General features: G+C 36.9%; 1 protein-coding gene across 3 annotated transcripts in view; it reads left to right on the top strand.

The window, feature by feature from the left end:
- The first annotated feature begins 1601 nt into the window (after nt 1-1601).
- The window catches only part of LOC149561288 (GDSL esterase/lipase At5g62930-like), an 85402-nt gene continuing 61450 nt past the window's right edge, over nt 1602-25553 (top strand). For 2 of the 3 annotated variants that reach the window (XM_089825056.1, XM_089825054.1), the window contains exons 1-3: nt 1602-1742; nt 1820-1897; nt 22597-22737. In XM_089825056.1, the coding sequence (XP_089681182.1) occupies nt 1644-1742; nt 1820-1897; nt 22597-22737 (318 nt within the window). In that variant the 5' untranslated portion in view covers nt 1602-1643. The remainder of the gene's footprint in view (nt 1743-1819; nt 1898-22596; nt 22738-25553) is intronic. The other variant, XM_089825055.1, reaches the window with a different exon arrangement.

The raw sequence follows: 25553 nt of genomic DNA, 5'->3' as shown, positions 1-25553 counted from the left end.
CCTTGTGGAAGGACTAGATAGGGTTGTTTCCTTATTCTTGACATTGGCTCTGGTTGACGATGAAGAATGATTATGAAAAGGTGAAGACCTTGTATTAGGTGTAGCAGCAGACCCAAGATGGTCTTTTCTTTTCCTAATCATCCTCCAACTATCTGTCATTATGGCCTCTTTATAGGTAGGTGATGTAACATTGTCATTTAGGCTCTCCGGTTCACTAGCAGACTGATTGGATTGATTTAATTGGGCAGTTATATTTGGCCTTACCAAAGGTTGAGAAGATTGTAACTCAGGGTTTGAGGTTGGAGCTATGGCCTTGGAGAGACTAACTCTACTTTTACGGGCTAGGCAGTCTCTTATCAAGTGTCCCTCCTGTCTACAAAAAAAAAAGGCATTGGGTTTATTAAGGTAGACTACTGGCTGAGAAAACTCAAAGCCTGGCCCAACTAGCTTGATAGTTTCTGGCAACTGGTTATTCAAATCTATCTCAACACAAGCCCTTGGATGTACTCGTAGGCTAGGAAACTTATCAACATTATTTTTGCACCAGATAACTCTCCCAAGCTGTGCCACTATATTTTTCAAAAAAGCTATGAAGGCTAGATTAAGGAATGGTAACTCAATCCACATTGGGTATTTTGATCTAGAATGGCCTTCGGGATGAAAATCTAATGTCCAAGCCTATAAATAACAAATCTGTCCACATATTACCCATGTCCCATATTGAAGAACTGCCTGAGCAGCATCAACAGATTTGAATTTGCAAGAAATGTAACCCTTACCCAGCCCTGTCATGGCTTCAATTTCCCACCCTTTGCTTTCCTAGTTTAACTTTGCCCATTTAAAGAAATCACTTTCAGCAGGAATGCCCTTCAAAAAGAATAGAATCACAGATCTATACTGGCAATCTTCAATAGATTCGAGCACATCATTAGGAAGTACATATTCTAGGGTTTTACCTTCATTTGTCGGCTCCTCCATAGTTTTGTCGCCTTTGGCTTGGTGGGTTTTACCTGCTTCCATCAGATCTTCCAACTTGCTGGTGTCTTTACCCTGCTCATTTTCCTCTTTACTTGCTGTAATAACAGAGATCTCCCGGTTACCCGTACCATTACTTTCCTTGTTATTGTTGATGGCGTTTACATTGTCCCCCTGAACTGATGAGAAAGCCCCACCTTCAGAAGGATCTCCAATAGTTTTTCTAGCCTCCGCCTTGAGGCGCATCGATTCGCCGTTATCCTTAGCCACGACCAAGAGATAAGAGGTGTCTAGATTTTCGACTGTAGATTTCTGATTGGTTAACGAGCTAGGGTTTGGACCAACAAACCATTCTGTATGAATCCCGTCAACTATCATCCAATCTCAAAAAAATTTTCCAATATTTTTTCATTCTAAGCGCAAAAGTAGAGACTCCGAGCTCTTGTTTACCCTAAATAAACGTCTATAGTAAAATAACCACCTTACACAATGACCCTCTGAAAAAATTGCAAGGAAAACTATTTGAATTTAAAAAGCGCTATAATTTTGCTGCAAGAACTAAACTAGGCAGACCTCTTCTCCTATGAAATGGCAATATAACGTCAAACGAATTCCAACTGACCGCTGCCAAATTAGTCTTTGACAACACGGAGGAATAGCTAGAGACTATGAGGCCCCAGTTTGTATTATTTGGGGATTCAATTACAGAGCGCTCATTTGAAGCCGGAGGATGGGGTGCATCCCTTGTCCAACGATACTCTCGCAAGGTAATGTAAACTTCTCCATCAAATTGCATTTGAATGAATGAATTAAGACCATGGTATTTATGATATTTGATTCACAGGCTAATGTTGTTCTGCGCGGTTATGGTGGTTACAACACACGATGGGCCTTGTTCCTGCTCCCTCACATCTTTTCTCCAGTAAGAATCGCTTCCTTTTTGTAGTTATACTGCTGCCACATTTTACATATCAAAATTCACTAAATTAGACACGCAACCAAGCTCGAGGTCTTTTCTGTTAACGGAATTGTTTTACAGGGGTTGATTGGGTGGTCTCTTTCTGTATTTTCAAATCGTAAAGAAATTCACTGTTTTACTTACTTGAAGATCCGGGCTAGGATGGAGAAAGGGTCATTGTGGATCGACATATCATCATTCCCTTTCAGCTGAAATTTAGGGAAAATGCTCAGAGGATTTTCGTGAAATAGATGAAATCCATACCCGTGTGTCTAAATGATCTCCTTAGTTTTTCCTTAATGATGCAAGGTTCCTACAATTAGGGGCCTCAAAGAAGATTCAAAGTATTGAAAACAAATAAGAGAAGCGTTCGTCAATTGTATAAGTATCCTTGTAGATATTCTTGAAATATCCACAGTTGTCGGAGTAGCAAGTGACCCTAGTCAAGAGGTGAATCGAGAAAAACTCTGAAATTAAAGGATGTCAGAGGTTTTAACGGTAAATAAAAATCGATGTTGTTTCACTATAGTGAGTTGAAAGCTTTGCTGTTCCATTTTCTTCTCTGAATTCTCTCATCTGACATGAAGTTAGGTTTCTTGGATGAGGATCACAAAGTTTTATTTTCATTTTCTGTAGTCACGTCTTGTTAGATAAAATTGACTAAGACATGCAGAATCAAACACTTGATGTTTCGAAGAGAGACGCCAAACACCCAATCCTCTTTCGATATAAGGTCATCTCTCATGCTAAGCTTGCAAAGAGATCATGAAATGACTTCAAGGTTCCTTATTAATTGTGGACTTCATTCAGTTTTATGATGTGATATGCTGGTTACCACAAAGTGACTTACACTATTCATTCAATGGATATCAACTGTTGCACTCCTAAAGATTTCGCTTCACGATGTGCAAAGAAATTGTAGTATTGATCTTCAAACCTTTCTACTTCAACCCAAACTTGAATTGGCTAACATCTACTCGTAACTGTAAATGCAAGGAATCATAGATGACTTGGACTCTACAAAATGTAATCTCACCAATTGCTCCACACACCTAGTGCAAGCTTGTAAGGAATACTCAAATGATTTTCAAATCAATACCTCCTCTCCAATCCCATCAAATGGATGCAAACTAAAGATTTAATATCAATTGAAGTTAAGTGCATTCAATCATTGGCTTATCACACAAGGCACCCTTACCATCAACAAGAGGCTTGTGGCCCAGATTTGTTCGAGTCGAACAAGTAAACTTCCACAACAACTTCCATTCAACTAATCTTATTCAACGAGAAAATAAATCTACTCCAAGTGAAAGATTGAGGAAACCATGCAACACTCGAAAGCAATAACAAGTAATTCACTATGAAGAACCAACAATGAACTATCCATTACTTTGAAAGCATCATAGCAACAATTTGATCAAGTCTCTCCCTTAGCTATCCTACCCTACTCTGGCTCTCTAATCTCACCTCCTAAACTAATTAATTACAAATGAGAAGGCCTTGGCCTTTTATAGTAGTCCCATTACAATGAAGGGCCAAGATTGATTCAAGATCAAGGGCCGAGATCTCTTCCCACAAACCTTAATTGGAGTTGCCAAATTTACAACCAATTAAATGAAGGCACCAATTCATGGGTCAATAAGAAAACAGTACTAGAATGATTTTTTCAACCAACGAGAAAATAGGACACTTTGCATGTTGTGATGACTTTTTTGAAATTGAAATTTTTTAATTGGCGGAGACAAACAAATGCCACCTTATCATCCTTATCTTCTGCTTGGAGTCTTGGCTTGAGAAGATGTTTGTTAAAATTGCAAAAATCTCTCAACATTTGAGATTTTCTCCCCACTTTGAAATTTCCTCATGGAATTGACTTGAATCACTTGCATCTTCATGAACCTGTGAACTTGATCTTTCTTGAGTCTCCTTGAATATGTCCTCATGTAGTTGCATCTTCTGTGCTTTCCTAAATTACCTCTTGATTTCAATTTGAATTTTCGGGTTGATAGCTTGAATGCTATTGTCTTCATGAAGTTTTTGGGACAATAATGTTTTAGGGGACGTGGACGTGTTTTCGATACGGGTACGGGTCGAAGCCAAAATATAGGGGACGAGGCCTCAGGGGACACCAATTAAAAACATAGGGGATATTTTCATATATAGAGTATTAGAGACAAAATTCAAATATGCATATCATAACATTGATAAATCATTCACCATAGAGTCATAGACATTTTAGAATATCAATAAATTAAAATTGAAACCATCAAGATTCAAATGACAATATGATATATGAATATCCAATTATCGCGTATATATAGCAAAAATGTCCAAAGGCTCCAAGTATCAATGTATCATTATCATGCATCAAATCAAAATGACAAAGTAAATACTAGAAGTGTAAATGAGATGTCCAAACTCCATAATAATCAAAATCAATAATGTTTCTGAGTATCTCAAAGCAGATAGCCAAATATTTGGCTGTCCTCTAGAAATCTAAATCTATATCTAAATCATAATCAGCGCCAACCTCTTCCTCTGAATCACTGGCAGGGGTAGGCAGAGGGTCCTTATCCAATGGAACACCAAGCAACCCTGGAGGTGTGTCATCCTCATCAATCTACAAATTATCCTCGAGATTAGTATCCCAACGTATTGTTGGAGTCTGCTGATGCTGCTTCTGTAGTTGAAATACACTATGAACAACCACAAGCCTCTCCAATCATCTAGAGGCAAGGTTGTTCCTCTTGACTGATTGGATAAAGCTACATGTAAACCAATTCCTCTCTGTAGTAGAGGAACTACCAACCTGTGAAAGAAGATGGATGATATGACCTTTCAGCTCAGGTGCATCTCTACCATGCCATGTCCACCATCCAATCGGATCCCTTTGAGCTAATGTAGCTCTATCAGTTCTTGCCTCTGGTCTACCAAAAGTTGGACCATGAAGATTGGCAAAGTCAAGCCATTGCCCCTGAATTTTTGCAGCATCCTCTGCATTTCACATTTTTGAAAGGGCCTTGAAGAAGCCTTCCTTCACCTATATTGAACAAACAAAAGTTTAGAAACTTTACAAATAAAATCAAAATTTTAAAAACATATTAAAAACTTAAAAACTTAAAACTTAAACGTAAATTAAACTCACCTCCTCATCAATAGATGGGGGCTCTCTCTCAAGCCTTGGGGCATAACATTTCGGATTTACTGCATAGACTGCATCGGCTGCCATATGAAGTGGGGTGTTTAGAATGTTCCACCTTTTCATTACAATGAGCTCAAGATGCTCCTCATAGAACTTTAAAGTAGGTTCCTTGTCTTTAGTAGTTTGCTTGATCTGCCCAAGTATGCTATTGAAGGTCTCATAAATCTATCCAAGGCTAGGAGAGTTAGTATCAACATATCTAATTACCTGGACAATAGGGTCAATGAAGGAGCAAATCTATGTGCAAATGAAAGAAAATTTTAAGTGAGAAACATCATAATTTTAAAAAAATCAGCAAGTGCTTAAATCAAAAATATTTTTTATTAAATCAGCAATAACAATTATAATGTCAATTATTTAAGTTTCTCACTAGTATCCAAAGGCTCCAAGTGTCAATGTATCTTTATCATGCATGAAATCAGAATGACAAAGTAAATACTAGAAGTGTAAATGAGATGTCCAAACTCCATAATAATCAAAATCAATAATGTATCTGAGTATCTCAAAGTGGAAAGCCAAATATATGGCTGTTCTCTAGAAATCTAAATCTATATCTAAATCATAATCAACGCCAACCTCCCTCTGAATCACTAGCAGGGGTAGGCAGAGGGTCCTTATCCAATGGAACACCAAGCAGCCCTGTAGGTGTGTCATCCTCATCAATCTATAATTCATCCTCGGGATTAACATCCCAACATAGTGTTGGAGTTTGTCGATACTCAAGACTTTGCTGCTCCTGTAGTTGAAATACACTGTGAACAACCACAAGCCTTTTCAATCGTCTAGAGGTAAGGTTGTTCCTCTTGACTGATTGGATAAAGCTATATGTACCAATTCCTCTATGTAGTAGAGGAACTGCCAACCTGTGAAAGAAGACGGATGGCATGACCTTTCAGCTCAGGTGCATCTCTACCATGCCATGTCCACCATCCAATTGGGTCCCTTTGAGCTAATGTAGCTCTATCAGTTCTCGCCTCTAGTCTACCAAAAGTTGTACCACGAAGATTGGCAAAGTCAAGCCACTGCCCTTGAATTTTTGCAGCATCCTCTGCATTTTACATTCTTGAAAGGGCCTTGAAGAAGCCCTCCTTCACCTATATTGAACAAACAAAAATTTAGAAACTTTACAAATAAAATCAAAATTTTACAAACATATTATAAACTTAGAAACTTAAAACATAAACGTAAATTAAACTCACCTCCTCATCAACAGATGGGGGCACTCTCCTAGGCCTTGTGGCATACCATTTCGGATTGACTGCATAGACTGCATAGGCTGTCATATGAAGTGGGGTGTTCAGAGTGTTCCACCTTTTCATCACAAAGAGCTCAAGATGCTCCTCATAGAACTCCAAAGTAGGTTCTTTATCTTTAATAGCTTGCTTGATCTGCCTAAGCATGCTATCGAAGGTCTCATAAATCTCTTCAAGGCTAGGAGAGTTAGTATCATCATAAGTAATGACCTGGACAATATGGTCAATGAAGGAGCAAATGCATGTGCAAATGAAAGAAAATTTTAAGTGAGAAACATCATAATTTTAAAAAATCAGCAAGTGCTTAAATCAGAAATATTTTTATTGAATCAGCAATAACAATTATAATGTCAATTAACAATTATAATGTCAACTATTTAAGTTTCTTACCTTATTGTGGTCCCCTAGTTCTCATTCAAGATTCTTTGTTTCACAAGTCTTCCATCTGTGGTGCTTGATTCATGCCATCTATTCCACTCTGCATTGACCACCATGGATTGTAAGGTCTCTTGGACCTCAAGCATCCTCTCCAACAAAATGAGGTAGCTAGCATATCTAGTGTCCATGGGCTTGAGGAATTCTTTTTTCGGAAAATCCTAAATAGTGCAAGAGATGTGTGATGATTGCAAATAAACATTTGCACATCTTTAGCCTCGGACACCATAACTTTTGATCCAATCAATTTTCCTAGAGTCCTTCAAGGAGTTATTCAATGCATGTGCACAACATGGGGTCCAAAAACTGTGTCCATAGGTGCAGTCTACTATCAATCCAACTGATTTACACACCCGGGTTGAATTAGTCACTATTTGCACAACATTTGAACCCCCTACCTCTTCTATAATATCCTTCAAAATCTGAAATTGGAAGGATGCATCCGTACTTATTCCTAAACAATCAATGGCTCTAAGAAAATAGGCCCTTGTTGTACTAGTGACAATATTTAATGAGTGGCCGATTTTTGATATTGATCCACCAATCCATGATGATAGAACATCCATCATTCATCCATGTTTGTCTCATATCCTCCATCAAAATGTTTACTTTTGAGTACTTTTTATCAAGGATAGTGGTGCATAATTTAGTCTTTCCTGGTGGTACAAATGAGGGACCAGCAGCATATATATCTTTGCATAGTTGTTTATAGAATGAGGAACGAGAGACATAGAATGGTATACCATGAGCAAAAAGAAATCTGCCAATGGACTCTTCAGCTCTCTCTTTTGCTTGTATGTTAAATAACTTAGCCACATTGGTATCTCTCTTGGCCTTTCCCTTCCCTTCACTAGTAGTGCTAGTCGGAGCGAATGTGGGTGTGGGTGTGGTACCTATTGGACCCCTTGCTTTCAATAACTCCCCCTCTACATGCAACCTACTGCCCTCAAGTTTTTCTTTAGCTTTAATTTTTTTGCAACCTTTCACCCCTTGCCCACCTATCCATAAAAGATGACAATACACTCTTGTGTAGCTCCCAAAACAATGCTTCTTACATATATGTCACTCCCATTGAAGTCAAGACTCCTGGGAATCCGATTTAGAGTCACCTATAGCATGATTGGTCAAATCCTGTAGCCTTCTGCTACTTTGGTTCGAAACCTTTCATGATTTTATCCAGTGACCCCATTCTGACTTCCAATAACTCTTACCTTGGCCAAGGATTTTCTTTTTGTTTGGTGTCAACATCTCACCTTCTTGCTTGACTCTGAGTAGGGTTATTCTCTAAGGCATATATAGTGAGGGTGCAGATATGATCTCAGCTCCCTGGTGGTTCATTTAATATTGAATGAGGTTAATCATATGAGGCATTAGTCAACTACTGATAAGTTCTAAGTTTATCAATTGGATTCTCACTGGACGTGTCAACTTCATGTTATTCTGCATTTTTGACAGTGAATCAATGACAATATTTCCCTTAAGATTAAGATTCATCTATAAGGGGGTTATATCAGCATAATCTTTTTGAGCTTTCGTCTCACTAGAGACTATCTATTTCCACATTTGGTTTTAGCATTTCTCATTCTATTCCAGAATACACTTAAAGATGCCAAATGTTTTATTCATCTAATATGTTATTTTTCCTCTTGTGTTTCTTAGGGATGGATATTGCTATCATCTAAATGATCAAAAGAAGAATAATTTAATGTCTTTGTAAGCTGTCAGGATGCATAAGAATTTACAGACATGTTCGCTTAGACTGGTCTCCTGATGTTCTCTGCTAATTAACATCCAGAAGGTAGTTTAAAAAACTCTATTATCCCTTATAGAGTCTATCATCTTGAAGGAATATTCATCATCTGCTGATGCAGATTTAGTAGTTTTTATTGCAACTAAAGCATGACCGATATTCTGACTCAACAAGCATATTTCTATTGTCTAGCATCTGCCAGTTTGTCCTAACTATAACTTTTCAATATATTTACTCTATGCTTATACATTACTGTCAGTAGTCTAAGCTTAGATTGAAAGGTCTTCTGTATTGAATCAAATTTACTACTCTGTCTTAATCTCTGTTATACGTAGCCAACTTTCAGGCAGTATATAGACTTCAGAATTAGTCCTTCTACATAGAGAAGTTCAGTACACCGTTTCTGAATGCATCCAGGAGGTAATTTAAAAAATTCTATCATCCCTTACAGAGTCTATCATCTTGAAGGAATATTCATCATCTGCTGATGCAGATTTAGTAGTTGTTATTGCAGCTAAAGCATGACCGATATTCTGGCTCAACGAGCATATTTCTATTGTCTAGCATCTGCCAGTTTGTCCTAACTATAACTTTTCAATATATTTACTCTATGCTTATATGCTACTGTCAGTATTCTAAGCTTAGATTGAAAGGTCTTCTGTATTGAATCAAATTTACTACTCTGTCTTAATCTCTGTTATACGTTGCCAACTTTCAGGCAGTATATAGACTTCAGAATTAGTCCTTCTACATAGAGAAGTTCAATACACCGTTTCTGAATGCATGATGATAAGTTGCCTTGGTTACAAATATGCATTTCTTATTACAATGATAATTGGGTATTAAGAAATCTGGAAAAAGGATTAATTCTGTTTACTAAACCTCTTACACATTTTAAGAAACCTGACGCTACTGGTCTGACAAGATATTGTTCTTTATGAATAGTTAGACTAAAGAATCAGCGTGTAATTACTGAGGTAACAATACAATTATGTTCGCTAAGCTTAACTTGTCTTGCAAACCTTCATTCAAGAAAAATAAAGACTTTGTTTATTCTAATCTTTCAAGCGATTGATGGATCTCAGAGTTTAACGTGCTTGGAGGTTAACTTGTTCTTCTAGTTGACAGAGAATTCTGAAATCTACTTGCTGTCGTCCCCTATATCTTTCCTTGTTTCCTCTGAGCTGCTCCCTTGGAATGGTATACTCTGTTCCTAAGATTCAAGAAGCTGGCTCTTTGTTGCTACGCTTCTTCCTATTCAGTGAGGGTTTTTTTTGAATACAAGTTGTTCTTTGTTTTAAATTGCTCCTGCAACTGAACTCCCCTCACTTCCCTTGATGGCAGAGTAGATATAATCCTCCACCATTGGATGGAAAAGGTTGTCCTCCAAATGCCCCCTTCTCCTATTGTGCATCGCACTCACAGTTCCTTTCCAGACATAGGAATCCGCTGCATAAATTTTGTAGAGAGTTGCCAAAGTGTGTGATTGAGGGGGTGATATTTCCTTCAAGGGATCAGTTATGAAAAATCAAGTCCGAAATTTAATATTAATAAGGCTCTCCGTTATCCAAGATATATAAAGGCTTACTTATCAAGGAAGATCATCGTTATAATGACAACTTATATAGGTGCTGTGTGGTTCTAGATAGGGTTATGTAACTTCTAAGACCAAGTTTAAGTTTGATTTGATTTTTATTATATTAAATTGCTCTAGTATCATAAGTTGGTTTTGACTCAACATTAGGTTAAAAGAAGTTTGGAGGGATTGAAGATAATAAAAATCAACTAGATTAGTATCCGCACTTCATGTGTCTAGTTCAACAAGAAGAATGTCGTTGGTGATGAATGATCGATGGAATTTGCGAAGGAAGAGTCGACCAATCCTAGAGCTTAAATCACTTGGCCACCTAGGTACAACTAGTTAGATCTTACCCTTCTAGGTTGTCTAGAACTTGACCATCCAACATCCCCTTTCCTGGTGATACCTTTTCCCCCCGTCCGGTTTGATTCGTGTTCTTCTTGCATCCAATCAAAACAAGTGGTTAAACCTTGATAATCAATTTAAGTAAACAAGTTCTTCATCATGTAATTACATTACCATGTATATAAACATATTGCTATTGAAATTTAGTTCAATCCATTTAATAATCAAAATTATTGATTACAATTAAGGCATAATCGAATAAAACTAAATTGAGAATTTTAAGTTTGCAATACCTTAAATTCCGAAATTGGAATCCGCCTAGGGCAAAATCTGCAAAACCACAATTAGTCCGCATATATTGCTTAGGGCACAAAATATTATACCACTGTATCGTAATAATCAATACCATTTTGGGCAACAAAACCATTGTTTAGATTAGATCTTTTCCCGCTTAGGGGACATTTACAAAACCATTATTGAAATAGCAAAATTCATCTAGGGCATCAAATTGTAAAGACACGAGCACAAAACTATCAAATAAAAGGGGTGTGACAAAGTCCAAAAAATCATAAGCAATTTATCACCAAGAATGAGTTTGATTTTCTTTTTGAAAACTTTTATTGACTCACAAAGGAGGTCAACCCCTATGGTGTATATAGCTTGTATTTGAAATCCACTTTGGAATTTTAATAACATTGTCTAATATGTCTGCAACATGGTCACTCGACTCATGTAATTATAAAGTGTACTTAAAGTGATTTTAATTGAGCTCATGGCCTCATTGTGCATAAAGTGAAATTAGAACATTATAATTACACTTTATAAATAAAAATTAATAAAATAATCACTTTATTAATAACTAAAATAACATAATTCCACAAATAATCATTATTCCTTTATATTGTCTAAGCTTGGGAGTTAACCATTATGTCCAAACTGCACCCAACTGCCTTACTATAAATTGTAAGGATTCCTTTTATCAAACACTGACTTACTATAAATAGTAAGCATACCAAACTGAACCAAATGAAGAGCAATCCTAAAAATGAAGAGCAATTCTAAAACTGAGTGTATAAATTTCTGAGCCTAAAACTCAGATTTGGAAGTTATGCGAATTTAAGCAGGCCCAATTTCTTATGATGAAATCTGATTTTGTGCTAATGATTAGCCTAGACTTTCAACGTTGTCCAAGTCTGAAATGTTTTGCTGTTCCATACAAAACCTTATTTGTTTCAATCCAATTCTCTGCCTTGCTGAAGTAGTTCAATCCGCAATAGTAGTTGAATGAATTTGATATGTACTTATATTTGTATGATCAAGTTGGAGTTGGCTGTTGAAATAATTTGAATGCCCAACTTATAAATGCGTTGGGTTTAAGGAAGGTGGTGCCTCCTTAGGTAGGCCAACTTGTCCTTAGTTAGATTAAATTAATACAATTCTCACCCTTTCATGTCTATAATCAGGCCAACTGTATAAAACAATGTTTCGGAGTCAAATTAGTGATTATACATCATCTTCAAATGGCTCAATCTGCACAGAGCTAACCGTATTGGCTTATTATCGATTTAAATTGAGAGCTTGTAGGTGTTGGCAGCAATCAGAGGTAAAATAAGGCAGACTGCACATGAGAATTGGGGAAAATTGCTTGCAAATAATGTGAATTTACAATGGGCATGGCGAAACTTGAAGGCAAATAAGGCACAATGCAGTTACATTGTGCGGAAATCAGGGGTAAATAAGGTGCAGCACCATGTCATTGCATTCGCCTTGCTTTGTCAAGTCTTGAATCAACCTTTAATTGAGCGCTCTTCATTGTCATTCCAACTTAGAGATTATACGTTTTTCTTAGGTTCTTATGGCCTTGAGTGGAAATCACATACGAATAAGGCACCATCACACCCTAGTGCAGAAATAGGACACAAATAAAGCACATGCATACAACATAGGGCAGAGATTTGATGCAAATAAGGTACTTGCTGGGTGGAAATGTCATACAAATGAGTAATGAAATCCGGGGACGCGCACCCAGTGCCTAAGTATCTCTGCCCTCGTTTGAGCTCCATCGTTTCTCATCTATAGCCTTGCCACACCGGTTGGGTTCCTGGGGACTCAAAGATGTCCCGAGATGGATGGGGGACTCCCAATCATCCCCAGACTCCTAGGGGACTCCCAAGCACCGATCATGATACATATCATGCCACTCATTGTAATCATCTTTTTGATATTTGAATCTTTGATAGAACTATTATAAATGAAAATCCTATTTTCTGATAATTTGAATGTTACTATAGTATTGGGTATGTTACTATGTACTATGTTACTGTTGAATGTTCAATGGTTCTAGTTCGTGTTGCAATTTTGCTATGTTCACTTATTTCAAGAATCAGTTTGGTATGTTAATATGTTATACTGAAGCATAATTTCATAACTAGCATTTCAAGTTCTATGTATATAGTATGCACCCTTAGCCTCCCCATCACCCCACTTGTTCTCCCATCCGTCCCATTGTCCCCAATTTGAGGCGCTTTTTTCCTAGCCTGGAAACTCGTCCCGACGTACCCCCATGCCGGTGTTACACTACAAATGAGGCACTTGCGCTTTGCCTTGTAGTTACAATTTGGAACTTGTGTTTTCATTTCATTTCTTCATCTCAAATCAGTGCATTCTGATCAGATTTTGTTGAATTATTGATCATGTTTAACCCAGATCTGAAATTTAAAAACTCCTTCACTCCTCTACTTTATCCACCATCTTGATTTTCTCATGTCATAGTCTGAAGGTTAGAATTTCATGTTTGTCCAAGTCATTCATTCCAAGCTTATCATCTCCAAATCAAATTTCCTAAGACTTTCAACCTCATTCCTTAAGTCTCAATCATACTAGACTTATCTCAAGTCTGATTATAAAGCTTGAAAATCTCTATTCTCATGCCTTGGTCATGTTATTACATCTCAGACACTTAGGGCGGGAATGGCACCCAAATAGGTTCCAAAAATTTGTTGCAAGTTGGAAACCAGAGGCAAACAAGCACAAGCACTTGGTGCAAGTTGGAAGCCAGAGGCAAATAGGTGCAAACACTTGGTGGAAGTTGGAATCACAGGCAAATAGGGTGCAATCGCCATGCTTTGGAGTGGAAATGAGATGTAGATAAAGTGTATGTACTAAGGAGAGATGGTGGAAATCAGACCCAAATTAAGTGCACTCCATGAATGCTTGGTAGAAACTAGACCCAAATAAGGCTTACTCCATGAAGGTATGACAGAAACTCAGATTTTGTTTGTACTTTGATCTTGAACATTCTCAAAATGACTATATAAAGGCTCAAATCTAGTCTTCATCTGAATTTTACAATTCCATGTTCTTGCCTTGATCATCACAAATTTAAATCTCATTCACCCCTTGATTGTCCACACTTACCTTGATCAAAATTCCATTGCTCGATAATACTTACGAGTGGGGGCATCATTTTTAAAACCTAAAGCAACTACCTGTTCTCCAAAACCCATCGTTAGTACCTTGTTCACAAAGACCTTATGAGAAGCCTTACGTGACCTAGAAGAGGAAGCCGCCACTCCAGCCGCAAACCTTGTACACACCTTATCATCCCTTAGCGAGGATGTTTTTTCTTGCATACAAATCGGACCCCTCTTCCTGTAACAGACAACATTATCCGTCCTTTACCCTTTGATGCGTATTGCTCTAGTTCCACCTTCCCCTCATAGGCAATCTCCCTTTGGCTCTATATAGAAGTGCCGATAGTGGTGTTCAAAAGCCCTAGTATTGCTGTAATTTCTCTCAACGACTCCATTTTTCTCAATTTAAGTGCTATCGTATAAAATGGTTTTTGGTGAACTTGGTGAGATTTGAACTGGAGTTGATACATAACATTGAGATCATTGACCTAACAATATGCCTCACGACTCGCCTGCACACCAACTCAGCTACACACTTACCCTTATCATAATATAATCAAGATTTAGATTCTTCAATTCTTATTTATTACTAAAACCTATTCTCAAACAGGGACATTACAGTCCACCCTTCCCCAAAATTGCTCATCCTCAAGTAATGGCAGTTTGTGTAGAACAACAAATACAATGAAAAATTTAAGCATACAATTGGATGTAGGAAGACACAAAGCATACATATTGATGTGTGGAGACATGAAGCAGACAGAGTAGACACATGAATGCATAAAGACACAAAGCATGCACGATGTAGGCACATAATACATGCATTCTTGATTAATGTTGTATAATTTACAATTTGCAATGAACTAGGGTCAAGAAATGATTTACAAAATTTGCTTATTCAATATGCTTTTGATTACGAATCCTATAGCCACAAGTGATCATTACTATATACATGTATATGTAAGTTTCCAAGAAAATGTGTCATGATAAATTAGTCCAAGCTAATTCCATACTAAGCCCAAGAGCGGAATTTTGACCCCCTTGGCCTCGGTGGTAGGTGTTAGGCATCCATATGAGGTGGCTTACTTAGCAGGATGCTTGCTTTGTCTCATCCCAATTTAACCCCAAGAGCAGAACTTTGGCCCCCTTGGCCTTGGTGGACGGTATTATGCATCCACCAAGGTGGTCTACTTAGATGGTAATCTTACTATTTAATTGTTCAATCTAAGCCCAAGAGCGTAACTTTGACCCTCTTGGCCTTGTTGGCAGGTGTTAGGTGTCCACCAAGGCAGTCTACTTAGATTTCTTCTAGGATTGGAGGAAGGACTACAATAGGGTGCCTTGTTACCTGACCCTAGGCCCAAGGGCAGATACTCTATCCTCCTCAGCCCCATATATTATGGAGTGGTGTACCTAGTGGGCCTCACCATTGCCTCTTATTGTTGTTACCTATCTCCAATCATTACTCGCAAGATAGTGCTTTTGTATGATGTAATCTGTGCCCATTCCACCGCAGGCTATTCCTAGTGCCTTTGTATGATGTAGTCCACGCCCATTCCACCATAGGTCATTCCTAGTGCCTATGTATGATGTAACACAATCCATTCCACCGCAGGCCATTTTTTATCTTGTGAGGTAATGATCTAATGCAGTAAAAATACACATAGAATTCCGTCCATATATCAACAGATCTCATTGGTTATCATATGATTGAAGCATGCACCTTTATTTTTTCTTTGTATTTGATCCCCTTGGTATTTCATTAGGTATTACATCATTATATAAATCTGTCATTTTCCAATCACGGACTGTCTACTCTTTGTATTCGGATGTCTCTTGATTCATAGCACAATTTCCTTTTACAATCCTTAAAATAATGATTTGAATGATGCAGATTTGCGACTAATTCCTAATGAATTACACTTTTTCCTGAACAATGCATTTCATTCCCTTTTAAATATTAATTCATGCTTCTTGATATCTGTCGAACTGTGTGACCAGTGCAGAATAATTCTTTAACAATGAAAATGATCCTTTCTGTGATTCAGATGACTACTGTATATGTCTGTATATCTTGGGATCTGTGGATGTTCTTCTCAAAGATAATTGCTTGATTATGTATTGATATTCTAATTTTTGTACTCTCCGCAAAGGCCTTCCATAGCATATTGTCTGGTATGGAGTATTAATGCCTAAAGTCAACCACCATATTGTATAGAATCATTTTCATGGCTCCTTCCATAGCATTAGTTATTATAATCCCATTGTCTCAGATATGCCGGTTGAACATACCGATTGGACGTCTTCAATAGGCTGTAATGCCTTGACATGTAAACCCGAGATTGTATTCCTTTTCTGTATATATTATACAACGTTTATGGGTCTCTGAATGACACCTTGAGTTCACTTTCTCAGTGCTGAACTTATCGGTTTTTCCCTTATATTTCAAATGCCGAGTCGAACCTTCCCCGTAGTTTTTACTGGTCTATGGTGGCACTCTTTTCTGCCACCTTATTATGAATTGTGTTACGACTAGCAGCTACGCCTTATCACCAAGTCTGAATAGTGAATGCCAGTAATGAGAATATCTTATGTCTTCTTGTCAAATATGTTATGAGTAATTCCTCCTTATTTAATCTTGATTTAGATTCAAAGTACTTGGACAATATGCAAAAGCAATATATAGTTTTTACTTGTAATCTTGAAAACTTATTTCATGGTCAGATGCCTAACGGTTCTCCTTTTCTTTGAGCCAAATGTATACCTCCTAGCTCATGTTCCAACCTCCCTTATCACATACTATACGCTTTGAGAAATCATTGCACGTCCCAATGGTAATATGGCTCAAATAAGCCAAGTCACAAATATTTAACAGAATCAATAACAAACACCCCAGGGGTCTCTTGGATGCAGGTATGTCTATAGAAGACATGAATATTCACAGGGTTCCTTGTATCCAACAAGTTCATTTCAAAGCTAACTTTGATTTATTACTATTTCCTTTGGTTGATTGCTACTGTTGGTGCCATGGACCTGATGTAAGTTCTTTGTTTCTGATGCATAAGAAATACTATAATGTTAATCAGGGACTTAAGCATATGCATCATAAGAAATACTATAATAGTATTTCTGTGACAGACTCTTCATATGCATCACCTTAGATCTTATGTTCCATAGGAATTGGAGCCAATAGTATCTTTCTCTCTTGGGATTTTGTCAGACAGTATGTTTTCCTTTAGGCTTTGAACCTCCCATATGTATAGTTTTGAACCTTCTTAATATATTGGAGGATCCTGGCAAAACAGGTCTTTCTCTAAATCATGCTGCACATTAGTGCTCTTTTCATGCCACAAAGGAATACTAACGATATAAGCTACACCAGATACATTGCTTGGAATTGAATCTCACAATATAGAGTATCAGCACTACTACCAATCTGTCAGTTGTTTTTTTCAAACCAAATAAACCTTCAATCTTCAATGGTCCTTATTTCTGCTTGTGTTGCAATAGGCTCCACAATACCTCATCTAATTGACATATTCATCGAATCAATATTCTTTTGCAAGGTCCTTTGATCTTCTTGAATCGTCTCCCACAATAATAAATCACCAATGATAATGTGGTCCCTTAATGACAAACATTTATCATAAGATTTTGGTGCATTCATACTTTATTATGTATGCATAACCATAACCTTTGAATATTGGCACATTGATTATTTACAGGTCTTGACTTCACCATCAGCTTTAGTCTTGACTCCACAAAACTTAAAGGGTCAAGCCCACAATGCCAACATAAACCTTTTCTCTGCAATAGCTCGCAACATTGTCCACAATAAATGTCACTGACTTATGACAGGCAAGTGAAGAACTTACAAAAATCTGAAGAGAGTTGTGGCAGTGAAATAAGAACAAACTGCTGGCCCATTCATGAAGTTCACATTCAGTATGTTTCTATTGATACTCCCACACTCATCAGAGTGGCTCCGTAATGTTTTCCATTCCTATTAACTTAGTAGATATAATACATGGCCTCTGATTCAATACTTCTCTTTTGCAAGCTTTGATACGGAGGCAGTCTTCTCTCAACTTCTTTCACCCAAGGACAGCGACCGAGGATGCCTGAATTCTGTATTTTCCGGAAGTAGATAAGAATAGTCTGCACTATTATTTGCACCAACTATACTCTCTAGGACACACAATTTGCTGAAGAATAATCCCCTAGGGCCCTATCATATGAAGTATTACCATGCTATACTTTACTGCAGGACAAAATATGATTATTGAAATCCTTGAATGGTCAATCTTAAATATTCGGTCTCCCAATTTAGCAATCACTCTTTCCTTCTTCAATAAAATTGCTCAAAAAAATGTCGCAACTTTCCACTGTAACTTGCATTACATTAAATTATCTGTCTCCATGTGATTTGCAGAAATCCAACTTCAACATTAATCTTTCAACATGTAATGTTTCGTCAGGCTGCCAGGAGCATTGTTCTCATACCACTTGTAATGTCCCTTTTTGGGACTATAATTAAAGTTGACCTCTAGATGAAGCCAGTCTGATTGCACAATATCATTGGATAGTTTCACTAGCTCAGAGTGCAAAAACACTTAGAAGAATTAACAATTCTTCAAGCTCAAAATTTAAAATCCTTGTTCTAAATTTATCTTCACATCTGAAAAGAAAACCAAGTCATGAATGAATTCCTTTTCTCTTGCTTTGGGTTCTTTATAATTCTCCAAGAGATATCTTCCCAAATACTTTTCATATTACTTAAAAATTACTTAGCTTTTGATACCATTTTCTTTTGTTGCAATTCAATTATAATACCCCCCCTCCTTTTGGTGCCCACTATAAAGTATACTTTATTAAACACTTATATCCCTTTTTAAACAAAATGCACTTAACTTATAATTGATATGCTCTTAACAATCAATAATAATTAAAGTATAACTTTAATATAATTATGATTTTATAGCTTCATCATTAATCATTATTTTTCATTACTGACTGAACCTTGGAGTTGACCATTATATCCAATTGCCTTACTAAATATAGTAAGGGCTTCTCTTAACATCCACTAATTTGTTATAAATAGTAAGTTCCTGAAACTGAGCCAACTGACAAATGAGATAATCACTGTGTATACCATGAGTCAGTTATCTCTGCCAAACAAAGCTCTGACCACAACTGGAAGCTCCAATGTCACCACAACTCCATACTGCTAGCAAATTGTCCAGTTGCCCTGCTAAAGATAGAAACTCTGATTTACTCAAAATAGACAATATAAATAGTAAGTGTGTCGATCTGACTCAAATGGAGCTCAAACCAGAACATACCTGAACAATGGAGTAGGAACTGGCCATTGAGTCAACCAGTCAACCAACTGAGACACAACCCCCCCGCCCCCAAATCCATAACATTAGCAAACGAGGGTTGCAATGATGGGCTAACAACTCGTCCTTAGACATTGGCTAGAAAGGGAACATTGCATAAGGTTTCCTTGGGATGATCTTTGCCATTGCTTATAAATCAATATGGATCATTCATTCTATTTAAGACTCCCATATAAACCCTTCCCTTCTCATTCGTAAAGGCAGTCTTTGGAGAATTGTCATTTTGATGCTGCCAAAATTGAAATCAATCATTGAAGCTGGTTGACATTGTTAATATTTTGTAGCATTTGTGTGGTTCTTTGATTTTTCAAACATAGTTTAGAATTGTCTTTAAGTAATTTAGTTAGATAAAGGAATTAATGGATGAACTTTTGTGAAACTCGCTCATAATACTTGTAGTTTGCTGATTGCAAATTCCTTTGCGTGGTCAATTGGAATTTTAAATTTTTAATATAAGCTTAACTTCAATCATTGCTTGCTCATTGATATGCATCATATTGATGGTGTTGGTGTGGTGGGTAATGATATGAACATCCATTGCTTACCTTAGAAGATTTTGCACTAGCTTAGTGAAGGTTGGTGAAAAAGCCTAGTCTAGGAGAGTTCATAAAGACATTCACTATCTCTTGCATTCTAGGATTAGAATAGGGTCTTTAAACCCTTACTCCTTTTAAATTTATTTGTAAGCCTTGCTAGAATTAGGATCAAACACTTGCATTGCTAGATCATTCGGAAAGAAAAGTTGATATCCCATTGAGTGAATAACTTGAGTCCCCATGTGGTTAACAATGAACGTCTTAAAAAACTGAGTTACATCCAACATTAAAAGTCGTATGTGTGCACTAGAAACCTTGAGGTTTCTTTACATGATCACACAATCATATACATTGTTTAACACTTAAGTGTCCTTGTTCAAGAGAAGATTAGATATTTGGTGTTTCATAACTAGTGTTTCGTCCTGCATGTTGAGGTGGTCACAAAACTCACGTCAACAGAGAGATCTTCAATGGTTCAATCATCCAAACCTGAAATTGCTTGAGGAAAAGCAATCTTGGGAAGGGTGACCTGTCATGTCCCCACTATAATAGACGAATAAGATATTAAAATATACCAGAAAATTGTATTATTAAATAAGACTTAACAACTTTCTGCAATATCGAACTAAAAGAATTAGTCGTTCCCCATAGATGGAATGCCCACTAAACTCAGAAATAAAGCAACGATGAGAACAGACCACAGCAATGTGTTTGAAGATGGAATATAAACGATATCAATAAGGAACAATCTCATAAAGATAGTCATTTGTTAAGGGGTGATTTCATTAAGCAACCATTGGTTACATGCTTACAACCAACAATCTATTTAGTTAAGAAGTAAAATGATAATGAGAAGGCACCCCTCTCCAAAGAGACATAACTGTAGGAGAAGATGTCTCTCCACTTAGAAGGGGAGAGATAAAAACATTTGAGGAATCGACTCCAAGGCATCATCTTCAGTAGTAGAAAATTTTTACTCAGCAATAACATTGATCAAATAGCTGAAGATACAGGGATCTGAGAGATGCATTTAATCGGATTACCGATACGACTGTGATATTGCATCTAGCAAAGAAACACACAACAGTACATCAATCACTGAAAATATAGAATACTGAACATTTAGAAAGTAATCAGATCAAACTGTCATCTATTAATATCCAATTTGTAGTGGTAAAATAGAGATTATTGCTTAGTTTTTATACATACATACCTACATACATATAGATATATGCACAGCTCTGTTATAGTCCGTCAATAGGGTAAAGAAGGAATTCACACCAAGGGAGAACAGCAATAGGGTAGTTGCTACATTAGCAAGTAGGGAGAACAACTATTAGGGTACCCTATAGCACTGTGAAAGGGAGAGAATGGCTAAGAGAACCCAATTGCAATTTCCTTCCCAACCCCTAAATTGAGCGATTCTTGGCAAACCCAAAGATCTCTAACCATGTTGGAATGGAGGGGGAATTACTGCTTTGAGACACCCTACCATGCTTCCTTATTCCATATCTTATATGACTGAAATTCACATACAATCAGATTGCTGCTTATTGATGAATATATGATTTACCTATTCGAATAATAGATTTATTTCATGAATTGCATCTGCATTATTTCCTAATTTGACTGCAGGTTTCAGAACAGGCCTAGCACATCTTATTCCTAAATTAAGACTGTATCCCTTACTACATTATATGCTTTGTTTTTTTCATTTTCTGAATTTAGGGCAACATATAGAGTCGTCCAGAAAGGGGACATTACAACAAATGAAATCTTCCTTGAGAGTTCACATCATCCAATACATTTAGTGTCTATAAAACTATGCTATTTTTGTAAACGAGATATTAGAAATAGGTAAAGGCACTTAAAAGAGATATAGTGGCGAAAATAGATACAAGTAGAAAAATAAAAATGGCTTTTTAACTACAGAGACAAAAGATGTAGATGTTGAGGAACTTGTGATTGAAATTTGAGAGTCTTGGCCGAGGTTGCTAGTGTGTCACACAAATTTCTATGTGTATCACTGTTGTATGTATGAATTGTGAACAAAAAAATATCCAAGAAGCATGAGAACCTAATTTTCTGGTTTACACACAAATGCAAATGCATCTGTGCTGTGTGCATATTTGGTTGTGAATTTAGCTCATGTGTACTTTGTTCACAATAGAATTTATCTTACCAGAGCATGAATCCACAAGTCATCAAATTCTGATGGAAACAGTGCGAGAGATTTCTTGTCATTATCATGTTTATTCTGTTATAATTTATAACAGGGGAGGTTTTCATATTACAATTGCCTCAATTGCCATTTCTTGCAATGTTTATGATAAAATGTTATTTGTTGTAGTGTGATCTTGTGATGTCCTTGATTTGTGGCAAAGGTTGTATGCATGTATCGGTTGTTTGATAATGTGTGTTCTTGTTTCCCTCGTATGAGATTGGATGCTTTATCCTGGTTGACATTGTAAAAATGACCTTAGTATGACTCACTTACCCAGCTCCACCAAACATCCAACTTCCCTGCCTTATTTCTCATATTTTAGCATCTTGAACATGTACAACTTGGAAATGTGGGAATTTTGGTGGAATCAGAGCATGGCTGCATCTTAAATTTTAAAATTTATGTTCACCATGGTAATAACTTGAAAGGAATTCATATTGATTCTTTTAAGTAAGAAAATGAAGAATATGATTATGTTTTATTTTCTGGTGCATTTTGGTAATGTAATGTGTTTTCCTTTTGTGCAGGAGTCTTTGAAGCAACCATCTGTGGTAACAGTTTTTTTTGGAGCTAATGATGCAGCTCTCCTGGGGAGGAGCAATGAGCGGCAACATGTGCCTCTTACAGAGTACAAGGCAAATCTTCACCAAATCATAACCCATTTGAAGGTTGAAGGAGATTTTAGCAGAATGTCTTAAAGTCTAAGTTTAAAAGGACCATTGGTGATCCTCATCTCTTTCAGATTTCAATTTTATCTAAAGTGTGTAAATGCATGATGGCTGGAGTTACTGCTCAACTATTTAGCTAATTGAATGAATATGTTAGAACCATAGTTCCTAGACCCGGACTTGGCTTAGACTCGGCAAGGCCGACTCAACTTGTGACTCGGATCGGACTCACCAACGACTCAACAAAATGAAAAAACCCTTGAAATTTAGAGATTTTTAACAATTTAAAACTTGTTTCATGCACCCTTTTATTGAATATAACTAAAAAACACCATAACATCATCAAATAGAAGCTAATTTTTCATCACATACATAAACAAGTAACATAAATGATAAATTCATCACATACATAAAATGTAAATTCTCTAAATTGTAGCTGAAGGAAATATAATACATAGAATCATATGACATAGATATATATAATTATAAATTTTGTCAAATGTATGTAAAACTAAAATCCATGGACCCATGACATCAAATGTTTGATGAAACACATATGTGTAATTGTAAAGTGTAAATAGTAATACTATAAATAAAAAAAACAAGTCTATTTGTTCAGGCTGTAGCTTAATCCTCATCCTCAGCTTGGCCTCAACCTTTGCCTCAACCTAAGAGTATCATGTTTGCCTTCTACAAAGGTGTCTAAGGTAGTCCCTGGAGGACAGAGAAGCTATAACCTTTGCTTGTGAGGTGGACTCATGATCAACAATAGTGCATGTGTGTGTGTGTGTGTGTGTGTGTGCGCATATGTCGGAGCGTTCTCTATCCTCCTCCCTACCATAACCACAACATCAACCTCTATGTGTGCCTGGTCAACCCACTCATGGTCCTCCTCAATGAAGATTGGATCGATAGCCACAGTGAGCCACTCAGGCTTTGGGTCGATCTCCTCTAGAGTGATCAAAGAGGATTCAGTGTCCAAAATTTGTTTGGTCCCAAGATAGAGGTTGTAAAGAGAAAAGACAAGGTCATTCAACCTCTCCACAGACAACCTATTACGCCTCTTTGAGTGGATGTGCTCCAATATGGACCAATTGCACTTACATCTAGAAGCTTTGCCCGACTAACTCAAAATACGAATGACAATTTTTTGAAGATTTGGGGTTGAGGGCCCAAACATTTGCCACCATCTATTTGAAATATGAGAATTTTTTTTGTGTCATTTACAAGTACAACTTTAAGGCTAAATCTCAAAATTAAAATGTATAAGCCATATACTTAAGAATATATTTTTACTTGACTGTACTTCTGTCTCAGTATTTGTGCACATCTTGCTTGAGAAAATCACCCCTTCATTAAATATTTATCCAACTAAATGGTTGTAGTTGAGGTTGTGCCCTCACTACACATCTTCTGCACTATTGTAAATAGGTCACTTAGTGAAATCAGGATGGAAACAAATTACCGGATTGAGGTAATAAGTTGCTGCATGGATCAGCTTGTGAGGCTGGTTTTTCCATCTCCTATCAATGATTTCCTAAATGGGGCCATACATACCTCCTACTCTTGCATGCCTAGATCTAATGGCCTTCTTGGCTCTATCCATGTCCTCATATATGTAACCCATAGGGGGCTTCTCCCCACCAACAACTCATAGGAAAACTATGAGGGGCTCTAGACCTGCATATAATGTTAAAAACCAATAGATAAGTCACAAATTAATTTAAAATAAGAAAAATCGTAAAGTTGTAAAACAAATAAAAATATGCAAAAAAATTAAAAGTTAAACTAAATTATTAAACAAGTGAATACTAAATGTTAAATTATAATCAATTTGCCTCCAAATTTTTTTGAGAAGGGGTCCAAAACCTTGTTTTGTCATAAATGCAATTTGCCACATCTATCCATGCAGTGGTCATAGCATAGGATGAGGAAGTCCATTCCGGCCTAACAAACATGCCCTTTGAGTCTCACCTTGTCGTCAACAAGGATTTTAGTATGAGAAAATTTGAGGCAAACCTCGTAATTTGAGGACGAGCCAGCTCCTTTTGCTTCGTGTATTGCCTTATTATGCTAAGGATCAATGCATGATTGTAGATAAACTTGCAGATATTCTTGGCCTTTTCTACACATGATTTGACCCATTCAAGCTTGCCAATTCCCTCTAACATGAGGTCACGACAATGGGCTGCACATGGAAATCGAATTTTTTTGGGGTGCCTCTCCATCAAAAGTTTACCTGCAACAATTTAAATTAATTAGAAATTTAGATATGTTAAAAAAAATTCAAATAAATTTATAGATGTCTCTCCATCAAATTTTCAGAACTTGAAAAGTATATTTGCAGCAATATAACTTGCTACATTATTTGTCACCATCCGCACCGCATTATCTTTCTCCACCTCTTGTATGACTTCCTCAATAGCCTTGCATAAGTATGTGGTATTTTTAACGTGTAAGGAAGCATCAATAGATTTTAGGAACATGGTGGATCTTACAAAATTTGAAAAGAGCAAAATAATTATTATCGTGGATCAATCATCAAATCAAAATTTAAATTATTCAATGCATGTAGGGAAGTAGAAATTAGAACGATCAATCACCTCCGTAGGAAACAAGAAAATTTAGAAGTGTTCTAGTTCTCCTATTCGTCCAACCATTAGTCGTGATGGTGCAACCCTTTTGTCTCCATAACTATTGGTGGTCGTTTAGCTCAAGTTTCATATCCTCAACCATTTCTAATAAGAGGGGGCACTCGACTCAACATCAGTAGGGGCTTCAAAGCCCAAACCACAAATAGTTATGACATCTATCAC

The sequence above is a fragment of the Cupressus sempervirens genome, chromosome 4 (assembly GCF_028749045.1).
Source record: "Cupressus sempervirens isolate cs-2001-9-10 chromosome 4, ASM2874904v1, whole genome shotgun sequence".
In the NCBI taxonomy this organism is placed as follows: Eukaryota; Viridiplantae; Streptophyta; class Pinopsida; order Cupressales; family Cupressaceae; genus Cupressus; species Cupressus sempervirens.
The sequence above is the reverse complement of the archived record's forward strand: the minus strand, read 5'-3'. Positions and strand labels throughout refer to the sequence as shown.